General features: G+C 40.1%; 1 protein-coding gene across 1 annotated transcript; it reads left to right on the forward strand.

Moving 5' to 3' along the window:
• Window positions 1-25,062, forward strand: mrps15 (mitochondrial ribosomal protein S15). The gene is made up of 8 exons (XM_034174066.1): window positions 1-211; window positions 4,126-4,191; window positions 7,459-7,534; window positions 10,284-10,332; window positions 10,498-10,582; window positions 12,033-12,091; window positions 24,351-24,542; window positions 24,768-25,062. The coding sequence occupies exons 1-8, from the start codon at window positions 100-102 to the stop codon at window positions 24,870-24,872; spliced, it is 744 nt and encodes a 247-aa protein (XP_034029957.1). The 5' UTR covers window positions 1-99; the 3' UTR covers window positions 24,873-25,062.
• The last annotated feature ends 559 nt before the right edge of the window (window positions 25,063-25,621 follow it).

Here is a 25,621-nt window from a genome sequence, read left to right on the forward strand (position 1 = left end):
GCTAGTTTTCTCTGGTTAAGATGGCGAGCTTCGTGTAGGGTCGAGCTGCTGTTCCCTTTAGACACTTTATTTTCGAAATTTGTGAGGTATTTTTCAAACATGTTGTCTGGTTTAGCCTTGCGAAGTGTTTTGAAGTCGTCAGTAGGCGTTTTGTTTCCCTCGTTCTGTTCCCCTACATGCAGCTCTGCGTTAATGTGGAGACTCAGCTGTGGTAAGTTAACGAGCTGCTAAAAGCTTCCTTCACATACGTTGAGTATTTATTTACGATAGAAGGTTTATTCCCTGTCTGTCACGAATGTTAACAGCAGTTAGCTGGGACGCCAGTGTTTTTTACCGCAGAATGCTACCCTCCGGAATCTGACCGTCAGTTCCAGAAGGGAAGCTACGCGCTTTTGGATTCTGCCGAGCAACCTTACACATGGCGTTCTTTTCAGTAGTTTTGGTTGAAATTAAAGGTTAGGGTTTGATTTCTCTCAAATGTATGATACGACTGGAAATTGAACAATACTGCCTTTTTATTAGTTATTTTATTTTTTTGTAAACTCCCACATGTGACCGCCATTTCTGGAAGTGCTTCCAGGGTCGGAAGGAGGCTCTAAAATTCTGGGTTAGGTTTAGGTTGGGGAAGAATTTTTTGTAAACTACATGTAATGTTTGTAAGTTTGAACAGTACTTCCAAATCTGGATCACAACTTTGCGTACTTACACAGTAGCACAATTCCAGCATGGTCCAGGTCCCATTCGGGAAGCGTTCAGATTTGCAAAATGCACAGAACATATGCACTGCTGCAACACTTGGCCACATCCAGCACACTATGGAACTGACCTGGGTCCTGGACAGCAACCACCGAGGTAGTCAACCAGCCCATCTCCACTTCTCAAAATTAGCCGTCTGTCTGCCTCAGTTAGGTGAAACGAGGGTGTTCCTTTGGTGTCCTCTAGCTGCTGGAGCCCTCAACAATGCTGCATCTGAATGCTGGATCATGCCCAGAGAAACCACAGCACCACATGGCCAAGATGTCCTGTCTGACGTTTCCTCAGAGTCCAATTAATGTCTCTGCGTCTCCCTAAGTCACTGCTCGTTTTGTACTCAGGCATTTAACAGGTTGTGTGTCTAGTCTGCTTCACTTGTAGTTGCATAAATGAAAGGCAGGCACAACATAAGTCTGAGCCTCATAAGACACACTGTATCAGATGTGTTGTCTGACAGCGTGTGGAGGAGCCGCTCCACCACAGCAACCGTAACTTCCTCAGTATGCTGACCATTGGAGCAAAAGTAGGTGTATCCACCCACTGAGAATTTGTTGCTTTCAGGTATGCTGGCCTCAGAGTTAGGATTGCATGATGTATCTCAAGATCAGTATCGTTTATAATTTCATGCTGTTACCTTTTATTATGATTGATGAACGATTCTTTATTAATAGGTTTTTTTTTTTTTAGCTCTACCCACATAATACTCCGATTATTAACACAGATCTTTCAGTCACTCATCTTCAACCACTTACTCCAGTTAAGGGTCGCAGGGCCTATCCCAGCAGTCATGGATGTGAAGCGAGGTACACCCTGGACAGGACGCTAGTCTGTCGCAGGTTCACATATAAACAAACAAACACATCCAAACATTCACACCTGCGTGCACACCTATGGGCAATTGAAAGTTTCCAATCCACCTAACCTGCATGTCTTTGGATGTGGGAGGAAGCCAGAGCACCCGGAGGGAACCCACACAAACACGGGGAGAACATGTATACTCCACACAGAAAGGCACTTGTTTCCAATGCAGAAGGTTCCTGGTTCAAGGCCACCCCTGCCCATTCTCCATGTAATGTGGAATTGTGTTAGGAAGGGCATCCGGCATAAAACTTGTGCCATATTATCATGCAGATCCACCTCAGATTTGCTGTAGCGACACCTTAAGTGAAAACAAGGGAGAAACCGAAGGGACTTACTTACATTAATATTCAGTTGATTAGAGGTTCTGTCCAACTTGACACATTTCTTTTTATTCAGAACACAGAGTGCACTGCAGTTGCAGTGCAAAACTGTTCAATGTCATCTTGCTAAGAGAAAAGATGTTCTAGGTGTCCAACCCTATGAGCAACGTTAAGTTTGGACCTGGTCACAGCCATGCAGTGAATGATCCTTCAGTACCACACTGTCATACTTTCCACAGAGAGGACCTTTTATGCTCTATTTCCTTGAAAGTAGGTGGGACTATAACTTGAATCAATTTCTAGAGGTGACCAGATTTTGGAGTACTTTGGTCAAAGGTCAAGGAAAATACAGTCCAAAACAGGGCAAATGAAATGTTTTATTTCTCCACAATTCAGTTTTGATGGGTTTTTGATTCTGATGGTTTAGTTTGCTTCATATGCCTCAAGTTGTCTTTTACAGTAGATTACAAAACATTAAAAATCTTGAATTACTTTAATTTATTTTGCCCACTGACGTGCGTGAAGGGTTCATTGTATCGAGCCAGTGGCCCCTGACGTCAGTCACTGATTGGCTGTTAGCCCATGCCGCTCTTTTAAAATATCAATAGCTACTTTCTGGTTTGTAACAAAGTTCCTCTCACAGCACAACTTGATTTGTTAGATGTCACAAGTTCAGCCCACCAGTGCTGAAGGCTGCTGTCCCACAGACTGGCATAGAAGAAGACAGCAGTGTGAAGACTGGAGCTTTGTCGGCTCTTTAAAATTGTTCGCCATAATAATATTATATCTCCTTGCACTTTTTGTGTGAAGGTCATGTTGAAAGGTTCTGTGAATTAAACATATGCCGCAAAACAGTTTAAAGAAAGTTTTGTGTTAAGAGTGTGTTGTACTAAATTTTGACACCTTTTTGACACTTTCTGCTGCAGGCAGATATCTGCCACCAAATCTTGTCTTGTTTTGGCAGTAGTCTGTCAACTGTTTTTGAGCATCAAAACAGTAAACATTTAGCAGAAACTATTATAATGGTGAGAAACACTGCAACAGCAGAACAGTGTCATTTTTTGGGCTCTGTGTATGTGTTTAGGGGAAGAAAATATCAGTTTCACAGGAAATAGAATCATTTGATGTTCTGATGATAGTGATAGTAGAAAGCAAATTACTGCACACCACTGCACAGTGTTGTGTTATCTAGCTTCTCAGATAGCTGAGCTCCGCTCCTCAGAACTGTTCTAATCAGTATCTCAGCTTGGGCAGTTTGTGATCAAGACTGCTGGGCTTTTTCCATTAGCAGCATGTATTACCCCTCAAACTGTTTGGGCATACTGGCACTAGGTTGGGGTGCCTTGGACCATGCCTGTGCATGACTTTTCCCGCTCACCTGCTGGCCTGCACTCACACTGCACTCCACGTTAGGGTGCTGAGCACATCTATACGCTCTCACATTATTGAAAGATTACTGAATTTAGCTGTATTTGGATGACGTTAGGATGTGCTGAGGGAGGACATGCAGGTGGTTGGTGTGACAGAGGAGGATTCAGAGGACAGGGTGAGATGGAAACGATTGATCTGCTGTGGCGATCGCAAACAGGAACAATCGAAAGAAAAGAAGGAGGACATAATCTAAGTAGGACGAACAGTATGGTACTGTATGGGTAATTTGTCTGGAGGAGGCAGTTCTCAAAAGCTGAGTGATCTTTCAAGAAGAAGACCAGTGAGGGAAGCCACCAAGACACTCATGACAGCTCTGAAGAAGTGATAGGCTTCTGTGGCTATGATTGGAGAAACTGTGCATAGTGCATCCACTTTTGTCTGTTACACCACAGCCTCATAATGAAGTAGTTCCTGTTGCCAAAAAACTTTGCACATTTTTAAAAAATATGTTGATGAAACAAATTTGCTTTCTTTGCATTCATTTTTGACCATGTTTTAAAATGTGTACATAAAATATAGGGATGCTGATAATTTTGTCCTCGTGTGTATTATGTTCAAATAGCATGGGATAAGAGCTCAGTATACGTGACAGAGATGGGTATGGTGACTCGATAAACAGGCCACAGGCACGGCAATCACTTCTCAAAACAAAAAACTGTATGGGATTGAAACTGATATAATTTAGCATTGGTTGTTTTTCTTGGATGTTTCTGATCTACATGTACAAATGCATAAGTGGCTATTTTTTTTCTTCCCTCAGGGTCGAGATGTTTTGCTATCCATCCACCAGTGAGACACTATGCTCAACCACCAAAAAAAGAGACAGGTATGCTTAATTCTAATCCAATTACATTTTTTCCGCAAATCTGATTAGTTAAGCATGTGAGATTTCAGACTGTATGATATTGGAGTAACGGTGGCAAAATATTCCACCGTTTCACATGTATTACTCTGCGCCCTGACCGGTGTTCTGATGAGATGTCATTCCTGTCCTCTGTGGAATATTGTCGGGAAGCGGAACTGTTGATTCATGCAACGAGACGGACAGTTCGACAGAACACTGGCTGCGCGCGCTGCTCGCTTTTAGCGCTGTTAGCTGACAGTGAAAGAAAGTCACGTAGCGCCGCCGCTGCCGAAATGGGTGAATTTAAGCTACCATACGAACGTATAGATGTGTATTCTGATACAGAATTACAGTTTCACATTTGATGGATTAGTCTGTGCCCTGACCGCTGTTGGAGCGACATTGCCTCGGCTCAATGGTAAACCTCGCCAACCGAATTACCTACGGAAAAATAAACTATGCAAACGATGGAATTAAATTGCAATGGGAATAACCCCCTTGTGTCTGATAATTTGCGGATGTTCATGCTGGTTATACGGTCTCACAAGGAGTTTTACCAGCTATTTGCGACCGTATAACACCATGAACATCCACAAGTCATCAGACACAACAGGGTTATTCCCTAATTCTCCCTTTCGCATAAAGGAAAAAATTGACCCACAAAGCATTGCTTCATCAACATCTGTTTTGTTTTATTTATCAGTGTATTTATTTTTACTCAATCGATTTTGCAGTCCCGTTGTTCATAATGTTTGTGTGCATGTCTACGAGAAAGCTGCACAAGTTTATTTAAGCTTTGTAAGCCTGTGACCATGACGTCTTTGAGAAGAAGCAACATCAAATTAGTGATCTAAGTGGGATAGCTGTGGTGTAAATCAGGGGTGGGCAACTTGTTCCAGAAAGGGCCAAGAGGGTGCAGGTTTTCTTTGCAGCCACTGACTCCACCAGGTGATTTCACTGATTAACTGATTCCATCTGCTCAAAGTGATATTAATCAGTGAAATCACCTGGTGGAGTCAGTGGCTGCAAAGAAAACCTGCACCCTCTTGGCCCTTTCAGGAACAAGTTGCCCACCCCTGGTGTAGATGTTGGACTTTGAAGCATTTAGCACTGCCAGCTGTTAGCGATGTATATGCAAGTTTCCCAGCATATTGACTCTGACTGGACATATGAAGGAGTCAAAAGATACAAAGGTGATGATGGCAATCCGATGTTTAATGACCATCAAGTAGAACTTTGAAATGCAGTGCATCCGGAGGTATTCACAGCAATTCACTTTTTAAACAACTTCTTTATGTTACAGCCTTATTCCAAAATGGATGAAATTCATTTTTTTCCCTCAAAATTCTACTCACAGCACCCCATAATGACCATATGACAAAGTTTTTTTTATTATTAAAAATAAAAATAAAAAAACTAACAAATCACATGTACTTAAGTAGACGCACCCTTTTTTCAGTACTTTGTTGATGCATCTTTGGCAACATTTATAGCCTCAAGTCTTCTTGAGTATGATGCCACAAGCTCGGTGCACCTATCTTTGGGCAGTTTTGCCCATTCCTCTTTGCAGCACCTCTCAAGCTCCATCAAGTTGGACGACTAGCATCTGTACACAGCCGTTTTCAGATCTGTCCAGAGATGTTCAATCAGATTCAGGTCTGGACTCTGGCTAAGCCACTCAAGGACATTCACAGAGTTGTCCTGAAGCCAATCATTTGATATCTTAGCTGTGTGCTTAGAGTTGTTGTCCTGCTGAAAGATGAATCATTGCCCCAGTCTGAGGTCAAGAGCACTCTGGAGTAGGTTTTCTTCCAGGATTTCTCTGTACACTGCTGCATTTATCTTTCCCTCAATCCTGACTAGTCTCCCAGTTCCTGCCACTGAAAAACATCCCCACAGCATGATGCTGCCACCACCATGGTTCACTGTAGTGATGGTGCTTGGTTTCCTCCAAACGTGACGCCTGGCATTCACACCTAATCTTTATCACACTTAAACTTAATCTTTATCTCATCAGACCAGTAAATTTTGTTTCTCATGGTCTAAGAGTCCTTCAGGTGCCTTTTGGCAAACTCAAGGTGGGCTGCCATGTGCCTTTTACTGAGGAGTGGCTTCTGTCTGGTCACTCTGCCATATAGGCCTGATTGGTGGATTTCTGCAGAGCAGCCTGTCCTTCTGGAAGGTTCTCCTCTCTCCACAGAGGAATGCTGGAGCTTTGACAGAGTGACCATCGGGTTCTTGGTCACCTCTCTGACTAAGGCCCTTCTTCCCCAATTGCTTAGTTGGGCGGCCAGCTCGAGGAAGAGTCCTCGTGGATCTGGACTTCTTCCATTTACAGATGGTGGAGGTCAATGTGCTCATTGGGACCTTCAGAGCAGCAGAAATGTTTCTGTACCCTTCCTCAGATTTGTGCCTTGAGACAATCTGTCTCAGAGGTCTACAGACAATTCCTTTGACTTCATGCTTGGTTTGTGACATGCACTGTCAACTGTGGGACCTTATATGTAGACAAATGTGTGTCTTTCCAAATCATGCCCAATCAACTGAATTTACCTCAGGTGGACTCCAGTTAAGCTGTAGAAACACCTCAAGGATGACCAGTGGAAACAAGATGCACCTAGGCTCAATTTTGAGCTTCATGACAAAGGCTGTGAATACTTATGTAAATGTGATGTATTAGTTGTTGGGGTTTTTTTTTTTTTTTTAAATTGCAAAAATCTTAAAAAGAAAAAGTTTATTCACATCGTCATTATGGGGCATTGTGTGTAGAATTTTTGAGGGAAAAAAATTATCCATTTTGGAAATCACTTGTGGAATAATACTGTAACATAAAAATGTGGCAAAAGTGACGCACTGTGAATACTTTCCAGGTGCACTGTATTGAAGCATACAAAGCCCAAAGCAGCTGTGGATAGCATTACGATCATCTGCATACCAACTACTGTGTGCAGTTTCAGGAGAAGTAACATCAGTGGGGTGCGGCTCTGTTGTACGAGCATTTAGTAGTTTGTCCACACTGGTTTGCAGTTATTGGATGTGTTTTTAACACTTGCTGCACTGGTTAGAGCACAACAGGAAGCATAGCTGATTGAAAATCTCTTCAAAATAAGGCAAATAATAATAGAGCACCCCTGCGGTGGCCTGGATCTGACTATATGTGGTAGGGAGCATTGTCATGTCATCTCTAATCACATGTTGACACCTGTGAATTTCCATGCTCACTTTTTGTCCGAACATTTTCACCTCCAGTGCCGGAAAGCCAACTGAGCGACATTCCTCCCACTATGCTGAAGAAGGAATATTCAGCTGTTCCCCTCGCTGCAACGTATGGGCACACATTGATTTATGCAAGTAAAATAAAAGAATGTGTATCATTGCACTCATGCTATATGTATATGTGTATATGTGTGTGTATATATGTATATGTGTGTGTATATATGTATGTGTGGTCTATTAGAAAAGTATCCTACCTTATTAAAACCATATGGATTTGAATCATGTGTGATTGCGTCAGACAAGCTTGAACCCTCACCCGCATGCCTGAGTTTTTCCACGCCTGTCGGTTGCGTCATTCGCCTGTGAGCAGGCTTTGAGTGAGGAGTGGTCCAGCCCTCCCGTCGGATTTTCATTGCCAGGAAATGGTGGAATGATTTGGGCTTTTTTTCCATCAGAATTTTTTCAGAAACTGTTAGAGACTGGCAGCTGGAAACCATTAGAAAAATTTATCTGGCTTTTGGTGAAAATGTTACGGACTTGGTAGAGAATAAGGAGTGTCACTGTCACTTTAAGGACAGCCCCCAGCGGCTGTGGGGCGTGCCGCGCTCCGAAGCCGCCATCGACAGGCTGAACGACCATTTCATTTCTAAACGGATGGCTGTCTGGATCCGTGACCATCGTGTGCCATTTCTCTGGTTATCACAAGAGCTGGACATCAACCATTTTCCAACAGATTTCACTTTTAACAAGAGATTTTGTCATGGAAAGCCGAGCGGAGGCTTCGTGCGTCACGATGGATTCGCTACTGGAGCGAGACAAAACCACCTCCGTTTTGGTCTCACAGGACGGCTTTGAGATGGCGTTCAGACAGCTGTCGGTGGTTTTTCCATCAAGTAATTATCCGAGAAATTGTGGATGTGCCTGGACATGCCAGAACATGTCCCGTGAGGCTTCATCACGGCGTTGCTTTGCGCCATGCGGCACCGCCGCAACGTGCGGAATTCCTCCGCACGTCTGTCTCAATGTGCCGAAAAAGTGCTGATGTCCACGTCTTTTCACAATTCCTGTGCTAGTCAGACGACGTCCCGGATAAAACACAGCGTCCAGTTTGGAAATGAATGGCACATTCCACTGTTATAGGAGTTTTTGTCATGGAAAGAGGAGTGGAGGCTTCGCTGGGGGGCTGGACCACTCCTCACTCAAAGCCTGCTCACAGGCGAATGATGCAACCGACAGGCGTGGAAAAACTCACGCATGCGCACAAGGGTTCAAGCTTGTCTGACGCAATCGCACGATTCAAATCCATATGGTTTTTGAAAAAAATAATAAGGTCGGATACTTTTCTAATAGACATCGTGTATGTATGTATGTATGTATATATGTATATATGTATGTATGTATGTATGTATATATATATATATATATATGATTTATTTCCTATAGTAGGCTAACAGAGTTACTTTAGATAGATAGCAGTACACTCACACACTCATAGCTTTTGTTTCTACAATAAAATACCAGATTTATAGCTTAGCCTACTAACTATATTTAATTTTACGACTAGTCTACATACTAAATTACCTATACTACAATCTTCTCCTGTGATGTCTTATCCTTCTTATGTCTTATTATTTATTATATATACCTTTTTCTTGAGCCGCTTGGGTGTAGGGAGAGTTCCCATGGCATAAAAAAGCTTTTCAACCTAACATCCCTGGTTCTCAAGACCAGGCACCTAAGTGGCTCAGCTCTACTCTACCCTATTTTACTCTTCCTTTTTTGATATACCTTTATATACTAGCATAGTTCCACCTCAGAATTGGAATACAATATATACCTTACTGAATTTTCATATATATGTGTGTATATACACGTGCGTGTGTGTGTGTATATACACGTGCGTGTGTGTGTGTATATACACGTGCGTGTGTGTGTGTGTATATACACGTGCGTGTGCGTGTGTGTGTGTATATACACGTGCGTGTGCGTGTGTGTGTGTATATACACGTGCGTGTGCGTGTGTGTGTGTGTATATACACGTGCGTGTGTGTGTGTGTATATGCGTGTGCGTGTGTGTGTGTGTATATGCGTGTGCGTGTGTGTGTGTGTATATACACGTGCGTGTGTGTGTGTGTATATACACGTGCGTGTGTGTGTACTGCTATCTATCTAAAGTAACTCTGTTAGCCTACTATAGGAAAATAAAAAGTATAATCATTATGCTATAAAATGGAAACCTAAGATCTTAGGTACTATATGTTGATATCTTTAATGGAACACATAAACTGATGAATCATTAAAAAGCTACACCATGTAAAATAAAATTGTAAATAGCGAAAATAATGTAGTTATAGTAGAAGAGCTAAATTAGCCGTTAATAATCCAACCGTACCCAGCAAGCTAACACGATAAACAAAAATGTTAATTAGTGTATAAAGTATAATAGCGTAGTTAAACCTACAGTAACAGTATTAACAAATACGTATAAAATAAATGTGGACAAAAGTATGAATTAATGTGGGTTATCAAACACAAAAGAACCAACTATTTTGTAAGATATAATCTGTTTCCCATGACCAATGTCCTGCACTTTCACTTTATCACTCCCTTGCACACTGTCTTAACAAAAATCTGCTGCTGCTACAAATACTGAATGGTTTGCAGTTCTGCACTTTACACTTTTACTACTACCTCAGACACTACACTGTAAATACTTTTGCACTTTACTGTCCTTATTGTCGAAATGTCTTGTCCTGTCATCACAGAGGGAAGGTGAGAAACGAAATTTCGATTCCTTGTATGTCTAGTACATGTGAATTGACAATAAAGCCGACTTTGACTGACTTTTCTGTTAATAGAACTGATGATATTGTCAAGCGACTTCTTTCTTTGGAGTTGGCAAGTAAGGTATGTTCGTCTGTCCTTATTGTTTTTTTTGTTGTTTTTTTTTTGTTTGTTTTTTGGACTGTGTGTTTATTTTTTTCACTTGAGTTGATGGTAAAAATGAACTACCATTTTAATTATGTGGACTTATAAGAATTTTGTTCTTTTGTTCTTCTTATATATCTCCAGAGGGATAAAGTTGAGGTTAAAAAAGAACAGCTCATAGCGAAAGTCCAGAGGGATCCTACTGATCGTGACTCAGTGGAGGTCAGGGGTGAGTTCCTGCTTTGCAGTCACAATCATATGTTTCAATCACATGACAGGCTGAAGACCTGATCTCCTTACCCATCATACACATGCACGGAATTGCACTGTCTTGAGCTGACTACATCAAAATGTATTTGGAGTAATGAAAGGACTTTCACAGTAAACCATAATATAATTTCCAACTGTTGTTTTTTTTTTTTTTTCTCTCTTTCTGTTTAATGTGTAATTATTATTAAATGTCCACATAAAATATTCGGCAATCACTGATAAATTTTATCAATTTGTGGATAAATAAAAAAGTGTTTCAGGTCTCTGCTTTCCTCACTGTTATCGTGCCATGTATGGTGTGTCCCCTTTTGTGCACAAGCCAGGACTCTCCAGGATTGACACACAGCACTCGCTAATTCAAGAAGAATAACAACAATCACTTTTTGGTCTGACACAGTTTTGGGGACACAAAATTGGACCAAAATCACTCATTACATCAACAGCTAAACAAAACTAAGTCTGAACTGTAGGCATATATTGGCTATCGACTAGAATTCTAAGGGGAAGTTGGTTGAATATGATAAAACTCTGCATAATATGCAGAAAAAAAGTTGCAGTTCTGCACATTCTATGCATACTGCAATAAAACTGGTGATTGTGGTGTTTGTCAGTATTTATCATTACATCAGCTTGTATGGTAGAGGAATGAAGCTACAGCTCCCAGTTAAAGCCCTGACTGTGGAGTTCAAGGTGATGAAAGCACAGGTGCATAGGTCAGTACAACGCTCCAGAGAGTGTCTGTCTGAACTCCCTGATGGTGTATATATGGAGGCATGACCAAGTGTTGTCTACGGCACTGTTTTTGAAGAGGCCGCACAGAAAGCGAAAATGGACCATCAGAGAGTCATGCCGAGATGCATGTCTTTTGTATCAGCTAAAGCTGGATAGGACAGCAGTCCTTCACAGATTACTTGCCTAGCGAATGCCGGTACCCGCTTACTGCTGAGTGCACTCAGATGATGCAGATGAGGTGTCACAGACAGGTGGTGTGATGAGGAATCAAACTCAGGCCTCCAAATTGGTAGCCCAACTCTTATCCCACTGACCTGATGTAAGATTGGCTGTAAACCAGTATATTAGAAAAAAAAAATGCACCCAGGTGGCCATATTTTTCAAATGTGGTTGTGCCACCAATCTACAAAGGAGGCTTCTAGAGTTATTTTATTGTTGTTTTGAGTTTATGGTAGATTTATTTATACTTACCGTGTTGGCTACCTTGGTATTCATTCATTCATTCTTTCATAAACAACTGTTTTTAAATGTTTTTTACGAGTCAAAGCTATTCTCTAAACTGAGTTGAGGAATCAGATGTTAATCAGTGTTTCAGTGACTAGAGTTATTACAGAAAAGTCTGTTCATCCTTTAATTGCATGTTGTATAAATTGCTTTTTTCTTTCCTTGTTTTTTAGTGGCTGAGTTGACAACAATGATCCGAAACTGCCGTGAACACCTACAAAAGCATCACAAGGTGAGTAATTATAGGATTGGAGGATTGTAGAGGATTTTATTTCATGTCTCTGTCTAGTGAACAGAGTTCGTGTCAAAAGAAGTTAGGACATGGAATGAACAGTGTTTCTCTCTGTGGCGAAAGAGAGAGCAAAACACATCACTGTAGAGCAGGTAACTCAGTGGATAAGGAGCTGGTCTGCCAGTATGTAGACCTGGGTTTGACTCCTGCTCATGGTACTTGTCTGTGTCCTTGAACAAGACAATCTACATTATTGCTGTCCACTTCGCTGTAAAAATGTGTTCCAAACTTGGCTGGGAAAATTAATGTAAGCCATCATTGTGAAGTGCTTTGAGAATCTTCTGGATCAAAATTAGGGCTGGGACAATACAGTTTGCTCCCAATACGATATGGATCGCGGTAAACGGGTGCCGACCCAATGCGTATTCCAGTACTGGAGAATTTGGATTCCACATGTATTGCAGTATATTGAGATTTTGCTTTTTATAAGACTAGACCATGGAGAAAAGAAATAACACTACAAAGAATACTTGTACAGATACACGTTGAATTCTTGGCCAGTCACTCAGTTGTGCTGGGTAATTTAAACACTTCCTTAAAGTCATAATCAATGGCCACATCCTTCTGGACTTATCTCTGATGTCGGTTTCTATCCATGAGGTGAGGGCTTTCCACAGCAGCAGGCCAGCCTCCAAGGGTTTGTCTGATCTCACAGCTTTTGGAAATAATTGATGTCTTCTGTCTCTGAGTTGTGACTGCGGTTGATTTGTCAAATGATACTAGCAAATGGTTTGTGAAGTGCTTGGGAATTAAAGCTATACAGTTCTTCAGATTTCACAGAACTGACATTTAGTTTCTACCTAAATCCAGTGGTGGGCACAGCTGACCACAAAGTTAGCTTTGATAGCCGCTAATCCGCTAACTGAAAAGTTAAGTTTTATAACGCTAAACCGATAAACCAGTAAAAAATTTAGCGGAAGCTACAGGTAACTGATGACTTTTAGTATTGGCTCCGAGACACTGTCATCTACTGACAAGCCAGTTTTGAGTTTAAGCACCACTGACGCTTCTGAGTAGAATCAAAGGTAATCACACACCCAACACAAACGAGTCGGAGCTTCTGTCTTTGTGCTCCCTGCCCACTGCTGTAAGGAAGAGTTATTTACATTCAACATATAGTGCGCCAGACGTGTGGCAGTAGACATCAAACACAAAACAGTTTTCACCTATGGTTTTAATTTGTAAACAAAAGTAACTTGAAATGACTCCAGTCTCATTTGAGGGCGGGCGCTAAAGGAGTAAAATATGACGCATATGATGTAATTTTCTTCCGGGGTACAAACCATGGCATTTTCTGTGGGTTTTTGGGCAAATTACACGCAAAGAAAATGTGACGATGTGTGGACATGTGTTGCAGTTTGTTTGTAAGCCCGAACCCAAATGTGTTGAGGTGGTTTTGCAGGCAAGAGAACGGAGCTACTCTGGTTAGCTGTGTAGGCTAACACTTACCAACATGACATCTCTCACTCGCCTCGTTCTTTCTTCTCTACTGGGAACCAGAAAAAAATAACTTTTCACAACTGCTTCGGTGATTGCAGCCGAAAACAAAACAGTACACCATTTATGCTGTGTATATATTGCACAACGGAGCACAGGTACTCCGTTGTGCAATATAGTGGTCAAGTGGTCAAATCCTGCGATATCACGCAGGGTTCAAATGAGACCAGTTACTTAGTAACGCATTACGCTAATCTGACTGCTTTTTTCAGTAATGAGTAATCTAACGTGTTAATCTTTCTAAATCAGTAATCAGATTAAAGTTACTTCTCTGAGTCACTGTGCTATTATGTTTGTATTGTGGGTCGATCGCAGCTTTAAAACAGGTGTCCCGGCGAGATGCAGGGGAGGTCTGAACTGCCAGCTTTCAGTGAGCTGCTGCACAGAGCAGCATCCACTGTGCAGCTCAGCTCCGAGTTGAACAGTTGCCTCTGTGTGGTAATGCTCAGAGCTATGGTTTTACAAAGACATTTTTATGCTTTTTTCCTGTAAAACTCTGTGCATGTCCTCATTAAAAACAGATTATCTGCGACGAGCACATACTAACGTTTGGTTTTTTTTTTGTTTGTTTTTTTCTTTTCACCCAAATGCGCCTTAACTCTCAGCCAGGGGCGAATCCATGTGGGTGGGGGAGAGGGGGGCGGGGCGTGGATCCACACAACAGCCCTACATTAAAGGTCCACTTTTGAAGACATTTTTTAATGCTATTACTACTACCAATACTACTTACAATAATAATAATAATAATTTCAACAACTAAAATGTTTAGAAAGAATTTAAATGTGAGAAAATGTTACAAAGAGTTTGATAGTTCCATTTATAAACAATGTAGGTTAGAAATTGTAAGTTTTACCGTTACAATGCTGTCAACAGTTAAATATGAGGTCAAGAAAGATGTCTTTATTTTATTTTTTTATAAACAAGTATTTATGTTCATTGAAGTCAAGAAAGGCTGGCTATAAAGTGAGTATTGACAAAACGGGTATCATTTTCATGATGAGGTGACGGTGGGGGGGGGGGGGGTTGTCGGCAGCTGCTGAAAGTAACCAGTTAAGTAACTAGCAGTCTAACGTAGTTACTTTTAAATTTGAGAAATCATTAAAGTAACTAAGTTAATTTTCCAAGGAGTAATCAGTAATTGGATTACTTTTTCAAAGTAACTGTGGCAACACTGAACAAGACTGCTGTGCCCTGTTATTTGCCTTCTGGATTTGTCAACAAAAAGCTTTTGTAAAACACTGTCCTGATTGGCCACACGAGAGCTGCTCCGCCCTCTCGAGAGCCATCCTCTCCCGAGCCTTCGACATGTGTCCTCTGATCACCTATGTTTATGAGCTGCCTCCTTCGCTTTCGCTCTTCCTCAGCGTTTCATCTTTCTCTTGCACTTTCAGTCACTTTCGCTGGTCTGCCACGTTCAGCTGTCCTCTCCTCCATGTCTGTATCGTTTGTGAGATCAGTTTAACCCTCTGGGGTCTGAGGGCATTTTTTGGACAGTTCACTCGCCTGGCATAAATGTTTTATTATTGCTGTTAACAGCTCTCCCTGCATCCCACAATCAAGTTTTATGTCTCTTTTTTCCGGACAACCTGTGCTTTCAGAATATATATGTTTTTGTTGTGTTCTATAAGTGTAATAAAGGTTTACAATCAAAAATAGGCAAGGAACAAATAAAGCGAAAAATAATTTTCCACACATTTATTCAAAACACACCTCAAACTATAATAAACAACTGTTTTGACACTTTATAAAGGTAATTTGAGGTCTTATGTGAAAGACTGTACAACAAAAAGGTTCAAACAATAACACAAATGCACATTTTGAACAATGTATACAAAATGGTCTATGCGTTTTGTTGTGCATTGATATGGTAAACAGTGCTTTATGACGAGAAAGCAACAGAGTTATCCAGTAACATTCACATGCAAACTAGTGGAGCAATCCTGATAGTTACACACTCTTTGTTTCAGCATGTGAGATTGTCATCAGAGGCTCTCTGTGTGCTCCTGCTTTCACTGATCGCTGTGCATAATGGCGCAGGGCGCACTGAATATGTACTAATAGTATGTGCTCACTGGATCACACAGTGAGCTACTCAAACGGGCCAACTAATAACATATCACTCCTGAAAACGATCTTTGGCTTTTCACGTGAGGTAAATCTGCCCTACGATTGGATTTTGGAAAACCATGTGACGGTGAACCAATTCCGATTGGATGCTCACATTGCGCACGTCATCATACAACGTCTATGAAGAGTACAAAGATGGCCAATGGCTGGCTCGAAAGTCCGCGGAGTTAACTTTTCAGCAAAAAAAAAAAAAGTAAGTTTCTATCTCATATCATTCAAAAGTTATTTATACAGTAATTTTGTAAAGCTTGGTCTTAGCCCCAGAGGGTTAAATTTCCTTCCCAGCATCCTGCTTGAATTTCAACAAACATGGGTGGAAATTCTACTGTTTCCAGACACCATGAATTTTGATTATATTGCAGGGATGAGAATTTTCTGTGGAGTTTTTCTGGGTTTCTGGGCCATTTCCACGATCAGGGTAAATCCGTTGAGAAAAAACTTTGGTCGGGGGGGGTCATCCATGGGAGTTACAGTGAGGAAAATATTTGAACACCCTGCGATTTTTGCAAGTTCTCCCACTTAGAAATCATGGAGGGGTCTGAAATTTTCATCTTAGGTGCATGTCCACTGTGAGAGACATAATCCAAAAAAAAAAAAAAAATCCGGAAATCACAATGTATGATTTTTTTAATAATTTGTATGTTACTGCTGCAAATAAGTATTTGAACACCAACCAACAAGTATGAATTTTGTTAATTTTTATTTAAGAAGCCCTCTTATTCTGCACTCTTTCCTGTATTAATTGCACCTGTTTGCTGCCCTGCAGGATTTTAAACCATGACAGCATCATGTGTTACTAATGTAATCTTTGTGACTGTGGTCCCAGCTCTCTTCAGGTCATTGAGCAGGTCCTCCTGTGTAGTTCTGAGCTTTCTCAGAATCATCCTTACCCCACAAAGTGAGATCTTGCATGGAATCCCAGACCGAGGGAGATTGACAGTCATCTTGTGTTTCTTCCACTTTCTAATAAATAATCATAACAGTTGTTGTCTTCTACCAAGCTGCTTGCCTGTTGTCCTGTAGTCCATCCCAGCCTTGCGCAGGTCTACAGTTTTGTCCCTGGTGTCCTTAGACAGCTCTTTGGTCTTGCTATGGTGGACAGGCTGGAGTGTGATTGATTGTGTGAACAGGTGTGTTTTATACAGGTAACAAGTTCAAACAGGTGCAATTATTACAGGAAAGAGTACAGAATAAGAGGGCTTCTTAAAGAAAAATTAACAGGTCTGTGAGAGCCAGAATTCTTGCTGGTTGGTAGGTGTTCACATACTTATTTGCAGCAGTAACATACAAATAAATTATTAAAATAATCATATATTGTGATTTCTGATTTTTTTTTTTTTTTTGATTATGTCTCTCACAGTGGACATGCACCTAAGATGACAATTTCAGACCCCTCCATGATTTCTAAGTGGGAGAACTTGCAAAATCGCAGTGTTCAAATACTTATGTTCCTCACTATATATATATATATATATATATATATATATATATATATATATATATACATACACACACACACACAGTGGTGGGCACAGATAACCAAAAAACTAACTTCGATAGAAAATCAGATGGCTGAAAAGTTATCTTCAATAAAGATAAAACAATAAACCACCCAAAAATGTATCGGACGTTACAGATAACCGATAACGTAAATTCCAATTTTATCTCTGGCACATTTACAATTACTAGTAAAACAAATTTAATAGCTTCTAATAATATTAAAAATAACAACAGACCCAAACGATAAGACCACACTTTTTTATTTCAACAGTCTGCCCCTGCTGGAAGCTCTTGTTTATTATAGCCCTCCCAACACAGAGGCACCCTAAGAGCAGTTGTAAAACCAGCTCTCTATCAACAACAAAGCTCCGGTCATGCGGAGGTCTTGAAAAAATAGTCATATTGAGTTATGGTGTTGATTTATAAATAACATTAATACCGATAGAATAACTCCATTAATGTCAATTCTGTCATTTGTACAAAGTTAAAATTTAACATATATATTTTAATGTTGAATAATGCACTAATTGTGACATTTTGTAACAAAGAGACAGATCGCAAAGGACTCTGGGTAAATGTGCCTCTGCTAAACACTGATTGGTTCAGTCATTCATTATGTAAACCAACACGTTAATGTGACGTCTGTCCTGTGTTGGTGTTTAAATGTGCTTTTGTAAAATATTCCATTTTTTTATTTGTAAAAACAGGCATTTTTACGGAGCCCTGGAAGTGTCATCGCAAAATTTTTTGCGTGTGGAGAGAATGTGCGCATGTTTGCGCACATTCTCTCCACACAACATTCATTTGATGTTGTAAAATGTGCTTTACAGTGTGCGAGATGGATTTTTCATGCAGGAATTTTTTGGACCAAGTTTCAGGTTAATTGTGCGTCCTGCATTGTGTAGTGTTCATGGAGTATCAAGCTGCGGTCAACATCTGACGACCACCTCCTGATCGCCGATCGTATGGTCGAATGAGAATCAAACCTGTTTGATATATTATTGTGGTCGGCCGTCGTGATGTTATCCTGCTGCTGAAAGCTACAAGCAGCATCCAACCGTTCGCACTGTGCCTGTGCAAACACTGCAGAGCTGTCTTGTAATAATGTTCTTATTATTATTATTATTATTTTGCAGTTGTTTTGTTTTTAAACTTCATTTGTAAAAAAAAAAAAAGCCATTTGCAAAGCAAAAAAGTTGATTTGACAATCATCTGACATAACCAGGGTCAAAATAAATAGAACACTGCCATCTACTGATTCCCAGACACTGCCATGAACACTACTGGCCAGTAGATGCTAGATGGCAGTAGAGGCTTTCAAAACAAATTCTAGATAATCCCTGTCTGCTCACATTTAAAATGCGTGGAATTTAACAAACGCAATTAAAAAAAATCGTCTATAAACGCAGAGAATATATTCAAGAGAGTTTTAGGCACTAGAGTTTAATGCTGTTGTCCGTGGAGCCTGAACAGAGTGTCTGAAATGCATTTGTCCTGTCGTGACGTACTGAGATTACATCATCCTACCCAAAATGCACTGCGGGGCAGAGCATGTGCTCACAAAACCTTAAAAATTAGCACATTACTTTAAAACTAAAACATATATCTGATATTTTTACTTTATGAAACTTCAGACATGACAGTAATTTTAAATAACTTGTCCAAAATTAGTTTGGTTAAAATTTGAACCATAAGTTAAAAATGTATGCCTCTGGATGACTTAGGTCATATTGCCAGCATATTGGTATGGTGTTAAAGGAAATGTTTTGTTTTTTTTCTTTTGGGGCCATTTGTCCTTTGTTTGCAGAGGATTGAGATGCTTTTTATACAAGCAGTTCTCTTCTGTTTGCAAAGGTTATAACTATGCAACTATTCAAAACTTTTAACTGGTGGGTGCTGAACTAATTTTAAAAATGCTTGTCACTGTTCAGCTTTGTTTATTTTGTTTATCGGTTTAAAAGTTATCGGACAAAAATTAATCGGAAGATAATTGGTCCGATAATGGTTTTTAAAGTTATCTAAAAAGATAATCCGATAATCAGGAGAGGAGCCTGAAAGCTGAAGGCTCTGCCTCCCATTCTACTCTTACAAACCCTAGGAACTACAAGTAAGCCTGCAGTCTGAGAGCGAAGCGCTCTGTTGGGGTGATATGGTACTACGAGGTCCCTAAGATAAGATGGGACCTGATTATTCAAAACCTTATAAGTAAGAAGAAGAATTTTAAATTCTATTCTAGAATTAACAGGAAGCCAATGAAGAGAGGCCAATATGGGTGAGATATGCTCTCTCCTTCTAGTCCCCGTCAGTACTCTAGCTGCAGCATTTTGAATTAACTGAAGGCTTTTTAGGGAACTTTTAGGACAACCTGATAATAATGAATTACAATAGTCCAGCCTAGAGGAAATAAATGCATGAATTAGTTTTTCAGCATCACTCTGAGACAAGACCTTTCTGATTTTAGAGATATTGCGTAAATGCAAAAAAGCAGTCCTACATATTTAATATGCGCTTTGAATGACATATCCTGATCAAAAATGACTCCAAGATTTCTCACAGTATTACTAGAGGTCAGGGTAATGCCATCCAGAGTAAGGATCTGGTTAGACACCATGTTTCTAAGATTTGTGGGGCCAAGTACAATAACTTCAGTTTTATCTGAGTTTAAAAGCAGGAAATTAGAGGTCATCCATGTCTTTATGTCTGTAAGACAATCCTGCAGTTTAGCTAATTGGTGTGTGTCCTCTGGCTTCATGGATAGATAAAGCTGGGTATCATCTGCGTAACAATGAAAATGTAAGCAATACCGTCTAATACTGCCTAAGGGAAGCATGTATAAAGTGAATAAAATTGGTCCTAGCACAGAACCTTGTGGAACTCCATAATTAACTTTAGTCTGTGAAGAAGATTCCCCATTTACATGAACAAATTGTAATCTATTACACAAATATGATTCAAACCACCGCAGCGCAGTGCCTTTAATACCTATGGCATGCTCTAATCTCTGTAATAAAATTTTATGGTCAACAGTATCAAAAGCAGCACTGAGGTCTAACAGAACAAGCACAGAGATGAGTCCACTGTCCGAGGCCATAAGAAGATCATTTGTAACCTTCACTAATGCTGTTTCTGTACTATGATGAATTCTAAAACCTGACTGAAACTCTTCAAATAGACCATTCCTCTGCAGATGATCAGTTAGCTGTTTTACAGCTACCCTTTCAAGAATTTTTGAGAGAAAAGGAAGGTTGGAGATTGGCCTATAATTAGCTAAGATAGCTGGGTCAAGTGATGGCTTTTTAAGTAATGGTTTAATTGCTGCCACCTTAAAAGCCTGTGGTACATAGCCAACTAACAAAGATAGATTGATCATATTTAAGATCGAAGCATTAAATAATGGTAGGGCTTCCTTGAGCAGCCTGGTAGGAATGGGGTCTAATAAACATGTTGATGGTTTGGATGAAGTAACTAATGAAAATAACTCAGACAGAACAATCGGAGAGAAAGAGTCTAACCAAATACCGGCATCACTGAAAGCAGCCAAAGATAACGATACGTCTTTGGGATGGTTATGAGTAATTTTTTCTCTAATAGTTAAAATTTTGTTAGCAAAGAAAGTCATGAAGTCATTACTAGTTAAAGTTAATGGAATACTCAGCTCAATAGAGCTCTGACTCTTTGTCAGCCTGGCTACAGTGCTGAAAAGAAACCTGGGGTTGTTCTTATTTTCTTCAATTAGTGATGAGTAGAAAGATGTCCTAGCTTTACGGAGGGCTTTTTTATAGAGCAACAGACTCTTTTTCCAGGCTAAGTGAAGATCTTCTAAATTAGTGAGACGCCATTTCCTCTCCAACTTACGGGTTATCTGCTTTAAGCTACGAGTTTGTGAGTTATACCACGGAGTCAGGCACTTCTGATTTAAAGCTCTCTTTTTTTAGAGGAGCTACAGCATCCAAAGTTGTCTTCAATGAGGATGTAAAACTATTGACGAGATACTCTATCTCACTTACAGAGTTTAGGTAGCTACTCTGCACTGTGTTGGTATATGGCATTAGAGAACATAAAGAAGGAATCATATCCTTAAACCTAGTTACAGCGCTTAATTATATAAAGGGAAATCTTGATCCAGAATCCAGATCTGGTTCCGGATCACCCCCAAAATTCAGTGGCGTCTTCCATGGCCTAATAATCTATCTGTGATGCAGCATTGGTGATAATCCATGAAGTAGTTTTGAAGTAATCCTTCAAATCCTATATAAAGGGAAATCTTGACCCAGAAACCAGATCTGGGTCAAAATTTCCCAAATTTAATGGAGTTTTCCATGGCCTAATGTATCTGTGGTGGAAAATTTGGTGAGAATCTGTGAAGTAGTTTTGACGTAATCCTTCAAAACCTAAATAAATTGAAACTTGATCCAGAATCTGTATCCGGATCCAGATCACCTCCAAAATTTAAAGGAGTCTTCCTTGGCCTAATATATATCTGTGGTGGAAATAAAATCTGTGCAGTAGTTTTGACATTCTTTTAACAGTAATCCTTCAAAGTCGTATGAAGTGAAACTTGAAACAAATCCTATATAAAGCGAAATCTTGACCCAGAATCCAGATCTGGTTCCGGGTCACCTCCAAAATCTAATGGGTTCTTGTATAGCCTAATATCTATCTGTGGTGAAAATTGTATCAAAATACGTTCAGTAGTTTTGACGTAATCCTGCTAACAAACAGACAAATAAATAAGCACCAATGATTTTATTACGTCCTTGGCAGATGTAAAAATATGATATTCATACTTGTGTTCAGTGAGTACTCACAGAGCTAAGCTGCAGTCAATGGTTGTCTTTTTGGGGATGAAGCCAGACTGCTCCAGTAGTTCACGGTGGTGAAAGTAATTAAATAAACTCTACATCACAAGTTCCATATTAAATTGAAGATACTTAACATGTTTTAAATCCACGTCCTTTAAGGTGATTTAGCATTTATTTGGTTATTCAGTATGCTAATATTGTTGTAATGCATGCTTTGGCTGATATTAATCGCAGTTTATTTCCCCCATTTTTTCCCCTTAGTATTGTTAGTTCACAGCCCTCATCTAGACTTGTGATGGTGACAGTTTTCAGAAAGGACTTGTGTCCCACAACATAATATACAACACCTTTCATGTCTGTGTTCCTCCACATTTCCTCCCTCGTCTTCCTCTAGTGTGATGCTCATGAGCACTACAGGATATCCTGTGCGTACTCCCCCACATGAAATGAGAACATACGCTGTCATTGCCACACATGACAGTTTTTGTGACTTATTTTGACATGCTGAGGATTGCATACTGACGTACTTTCATGAATGTACAGTGCATCTGGAAGGTATTCACAGCGCTGCACTTTTTCCACATTTTATGTTATAAGCCTTTTTCCAAAATGGAGTAAAAAAAGAATGGTGTAAATTCATTTTTCCCCTCAAAATTCTACTCACAACACCCCGTAATAACAACACGAAAAAAGGTTTTACTTTTTGCAAATTCATGAAAAATGAAAATCTTAGAAATCACATGGACATATGTATTCATGCCCTTTGTTGATGCATCTTTGGTAGCAGTTACAGCCTCAAGTCTTCATGAATATGATGCCACAAGCTTTATGCACCTATGTTTGGGTACTTTTCCTCATTCTGCTTTGCAGCACCTCTCAAGCTATTCATCAGTGCATAGCCATTTTCAGATCTCTCCAGAGATTGTTCAATTGGATTCATGTCTGGACTCTGGCTGGGCCACTCAAGAACATTCACAGAGTTGTCCTGAAGCCACTCCTTTGATATCTTAGCTGTGTGCTTAGGGTCATTGTCCTGCTGAAAGATGAACTGTCCCCCAGTCTGAGTTCAAGAGCGCTCTAGAGCAGGTTTTCATCCAGGATGTCTCTGTACATTGCTGCATTCGTCTTTCCCTCAATCTTGACTAGTCTCTCAGTTGCTGCTGCTGAAAAACATCCCCACAGCATGATGCTGCCACCACCATGCTTCATTGTAAGGATGGTGCCTGGTTTCCTCCAAACATGACGCCTGGCATTCACACCAAGGAGTTCAATCTTTGTGTCATTAGACGAGAGAATTTTGTTTCTCATGGTCTGAGAGTCCTTCAGGTGCCTTTTGGCAAACTCCGGGTGGGCTGCCATGTGCCTTTTATTAGAGTGTGGCTTCCGTCTGGCTACTCTACCACACAGGCCTGATTGGTGTATTGCTGCACAGATGGTTGTCTTCTCAAAGGCTTTCCTGTTTGCACAGAGCAATGCTGGAGCTCTGACAGACTGGTCATCACGTCCTTGGTCACCTCCCTGACCGACACGACGTCTCCCACTCACCTCTCTTGATGGCCCAGTTTAGACGGGTGTCCAGCTCTAGGAAGAGTCCTGGTGGATCTGAATTTCTTCCATTTATGGAAGATGGAGGTCACTGTGCTCATTGGGACCTTCACAGCACCATAAATTTAAGGTTTCTGTACCGTTCCCCAGATTTGTGCCTCAAGAAAATCCTGTCTCGAAGGTTGACAGACTATTCCTTTGACTTCATGCTTGGTTTGTGTTCTGACATGTAATGTCAACTGTGGGACCTTATATGTAGACAGGTGTGTACCTTTCCAAATCATGTCCAGTCAACTGAATTTACCCCAGGTGGACTCCAGTTAAGCTGTAGAAACAACTCATAGGTGATCAGTGGAAATAGGATGCACCTGAGCTCAGTTTTGAGCTTCATGGCAAATAGTACACACATGGTATGTGTGATTTCTTATTTTTTTTTTTTTTTTGTTTTGTTTTTTTGTTTTTTTTTATTTGGAAAAATCTCAATTTTTTCACATTGTCATTATGTGGTATTGTGTGTAGAATTTATAATTTCATCGACTGCAGAATAAGGTTGTAACATAACAAAATGTGGGGGAAAAGTGAAGAGCTGTGGATACTTTCCAGATGCACTGTAATTAAGTACATAGATGATGGGTACATTTGGGTGCTACCTCGACCTGTTTTGCCTCACTCATTTCCCCCATCAAGCCTGCACAGAGCTCATTTATCCATGTGTTATTTAATCCCAGGACAAAGCTAATAAGAGGAAGATGCTGTTGGCTGTGGACCGCAGGAAGAAGCTTTTGAAAAAACTGAGATTGGTTCACTATGAAGCTTTTGAGAAGGTTTGTGAGCAGCTTGGCATCACATACACCTTCCCTCCAGAGTACTACAGACGGGCCACTCGTCGCTGGCTGGCCAAGAAGGCCTTTTGTATTCAGGTAACAAACCAACTGCCCTGTTATTCTGCACTACACGTCTGTTTGTGACATCAGTATTGATTTAAGATCAAGAGATTCAGCTTGAAATTATTTCATTATGTTACAAACAAAGATGTTTTTGGAGTGAAATCATGGTTCATATTGCGTGAGTGTCCACGTTAGCATTTTCACAGTAGAATGTCATTTTCTGACAACTCTGACAGTGGAACATTTGTGTCTTCACAGGTTTTTAAGGAAGTACAGAAACAGAGAGCTGAGCAGAAGCTGAAGATGAAGCAAAGCTTGGCCTCTAAAGTCACAGCTGAAAACAAAAGTGAAGGGACACAGTAAAAAATGCAACATATAGTGACTATTGGTTCCAAATGTACTGAGAACATCTAGTTTCACTTGACGTTTGTGATGACTAATGTGGCTTCTAGATAAATTTATCTGTCATTTGTGTTTTTACTTTCAATTTATCAGTTCACAGAATTTGTCTGGCTATATTAGAATTTCATGTACGTAAAAGTTCTGAAAATGGTTCAGAAGCTTGTTTTTTCTGTTTTGAATGTTAAATACGTTTTCAGGTTTCACACATACAACTAACATAAACCTAAATTTCAGAAAGAGAATGTCTGTCACTTTTATAACACTGCAAGATTAAAATAATAAATAGAAGGCTTTTGGTAAGGTTCTGTGTCACTCGGCTGAAGGAGGTAGAAACCGGCCTCAGATTTACGAATTCAAAAGTCATCACTATGTCAACATGCAGACAGTGATATACTGCATAGGCATATACATAGAATGCACAAATATGAACTTTACAATATACATCAATTACATTATCAGTGCTGTAATGCCACTGTTATCCAACCACTGTAGTCAAGTGCAAAATTAACAGAAACTGTACAGAGTTTAATCAAGAGCAACACACTTTTACAGTACATCCGGAAAGTATTGACAGCTCTTCACCTCTTCTGTATTTTTTTATTTTACAGCCTTATTCTAAACTGGATGAGATTACATTTTTTTCCCTCAAAATTCTACACACAATACCCCATAATGACAATGTGAAAAAGTTTCTTGTAGATTTTAGTAAA

The sequence above is a fragment of the Thalassophryne amazonica genome, chromosome 7, assembly GCF_902500255.1.
Source record: "Thalassophryne amazonica chromosome 7, fThaAma1.1, whole genome shotgun sequence".
In the NCBI taxonomy this organism is placed as follows: domain Eukaryota; kingdom Metazoa; phylum Chordata; class Actinopteri; order Batrachoidiformes; family Batrachoididae; genus Thalassophryne; species Thalassophryne amazonica.

Bases quoted from the DNA above. Each gene is read 5' to 3' on its own strand.
- mrps15 (XM_034174066.1), top strand. From the start codon at position 100: ATGTTGTCTGGTTTAGCCTTGCGAAGTGTTTTGAAGTCGTCAGTAGGC. The intron at 4,192-7,458 runs GTATGCTTAATT...TTTCACCTCCAG, and splicing joins ACCACCAAAAAAAGAGACAG to TGCCGGAAAGCCAACTGAGC. The intron at 7,535-10,283 runs GTATGGGCACAC...TTCTGTTAATAG, and splicing joins GCTGTTCCCCTCGCTGCAAC to AACTGATGATATTGTCAAGC.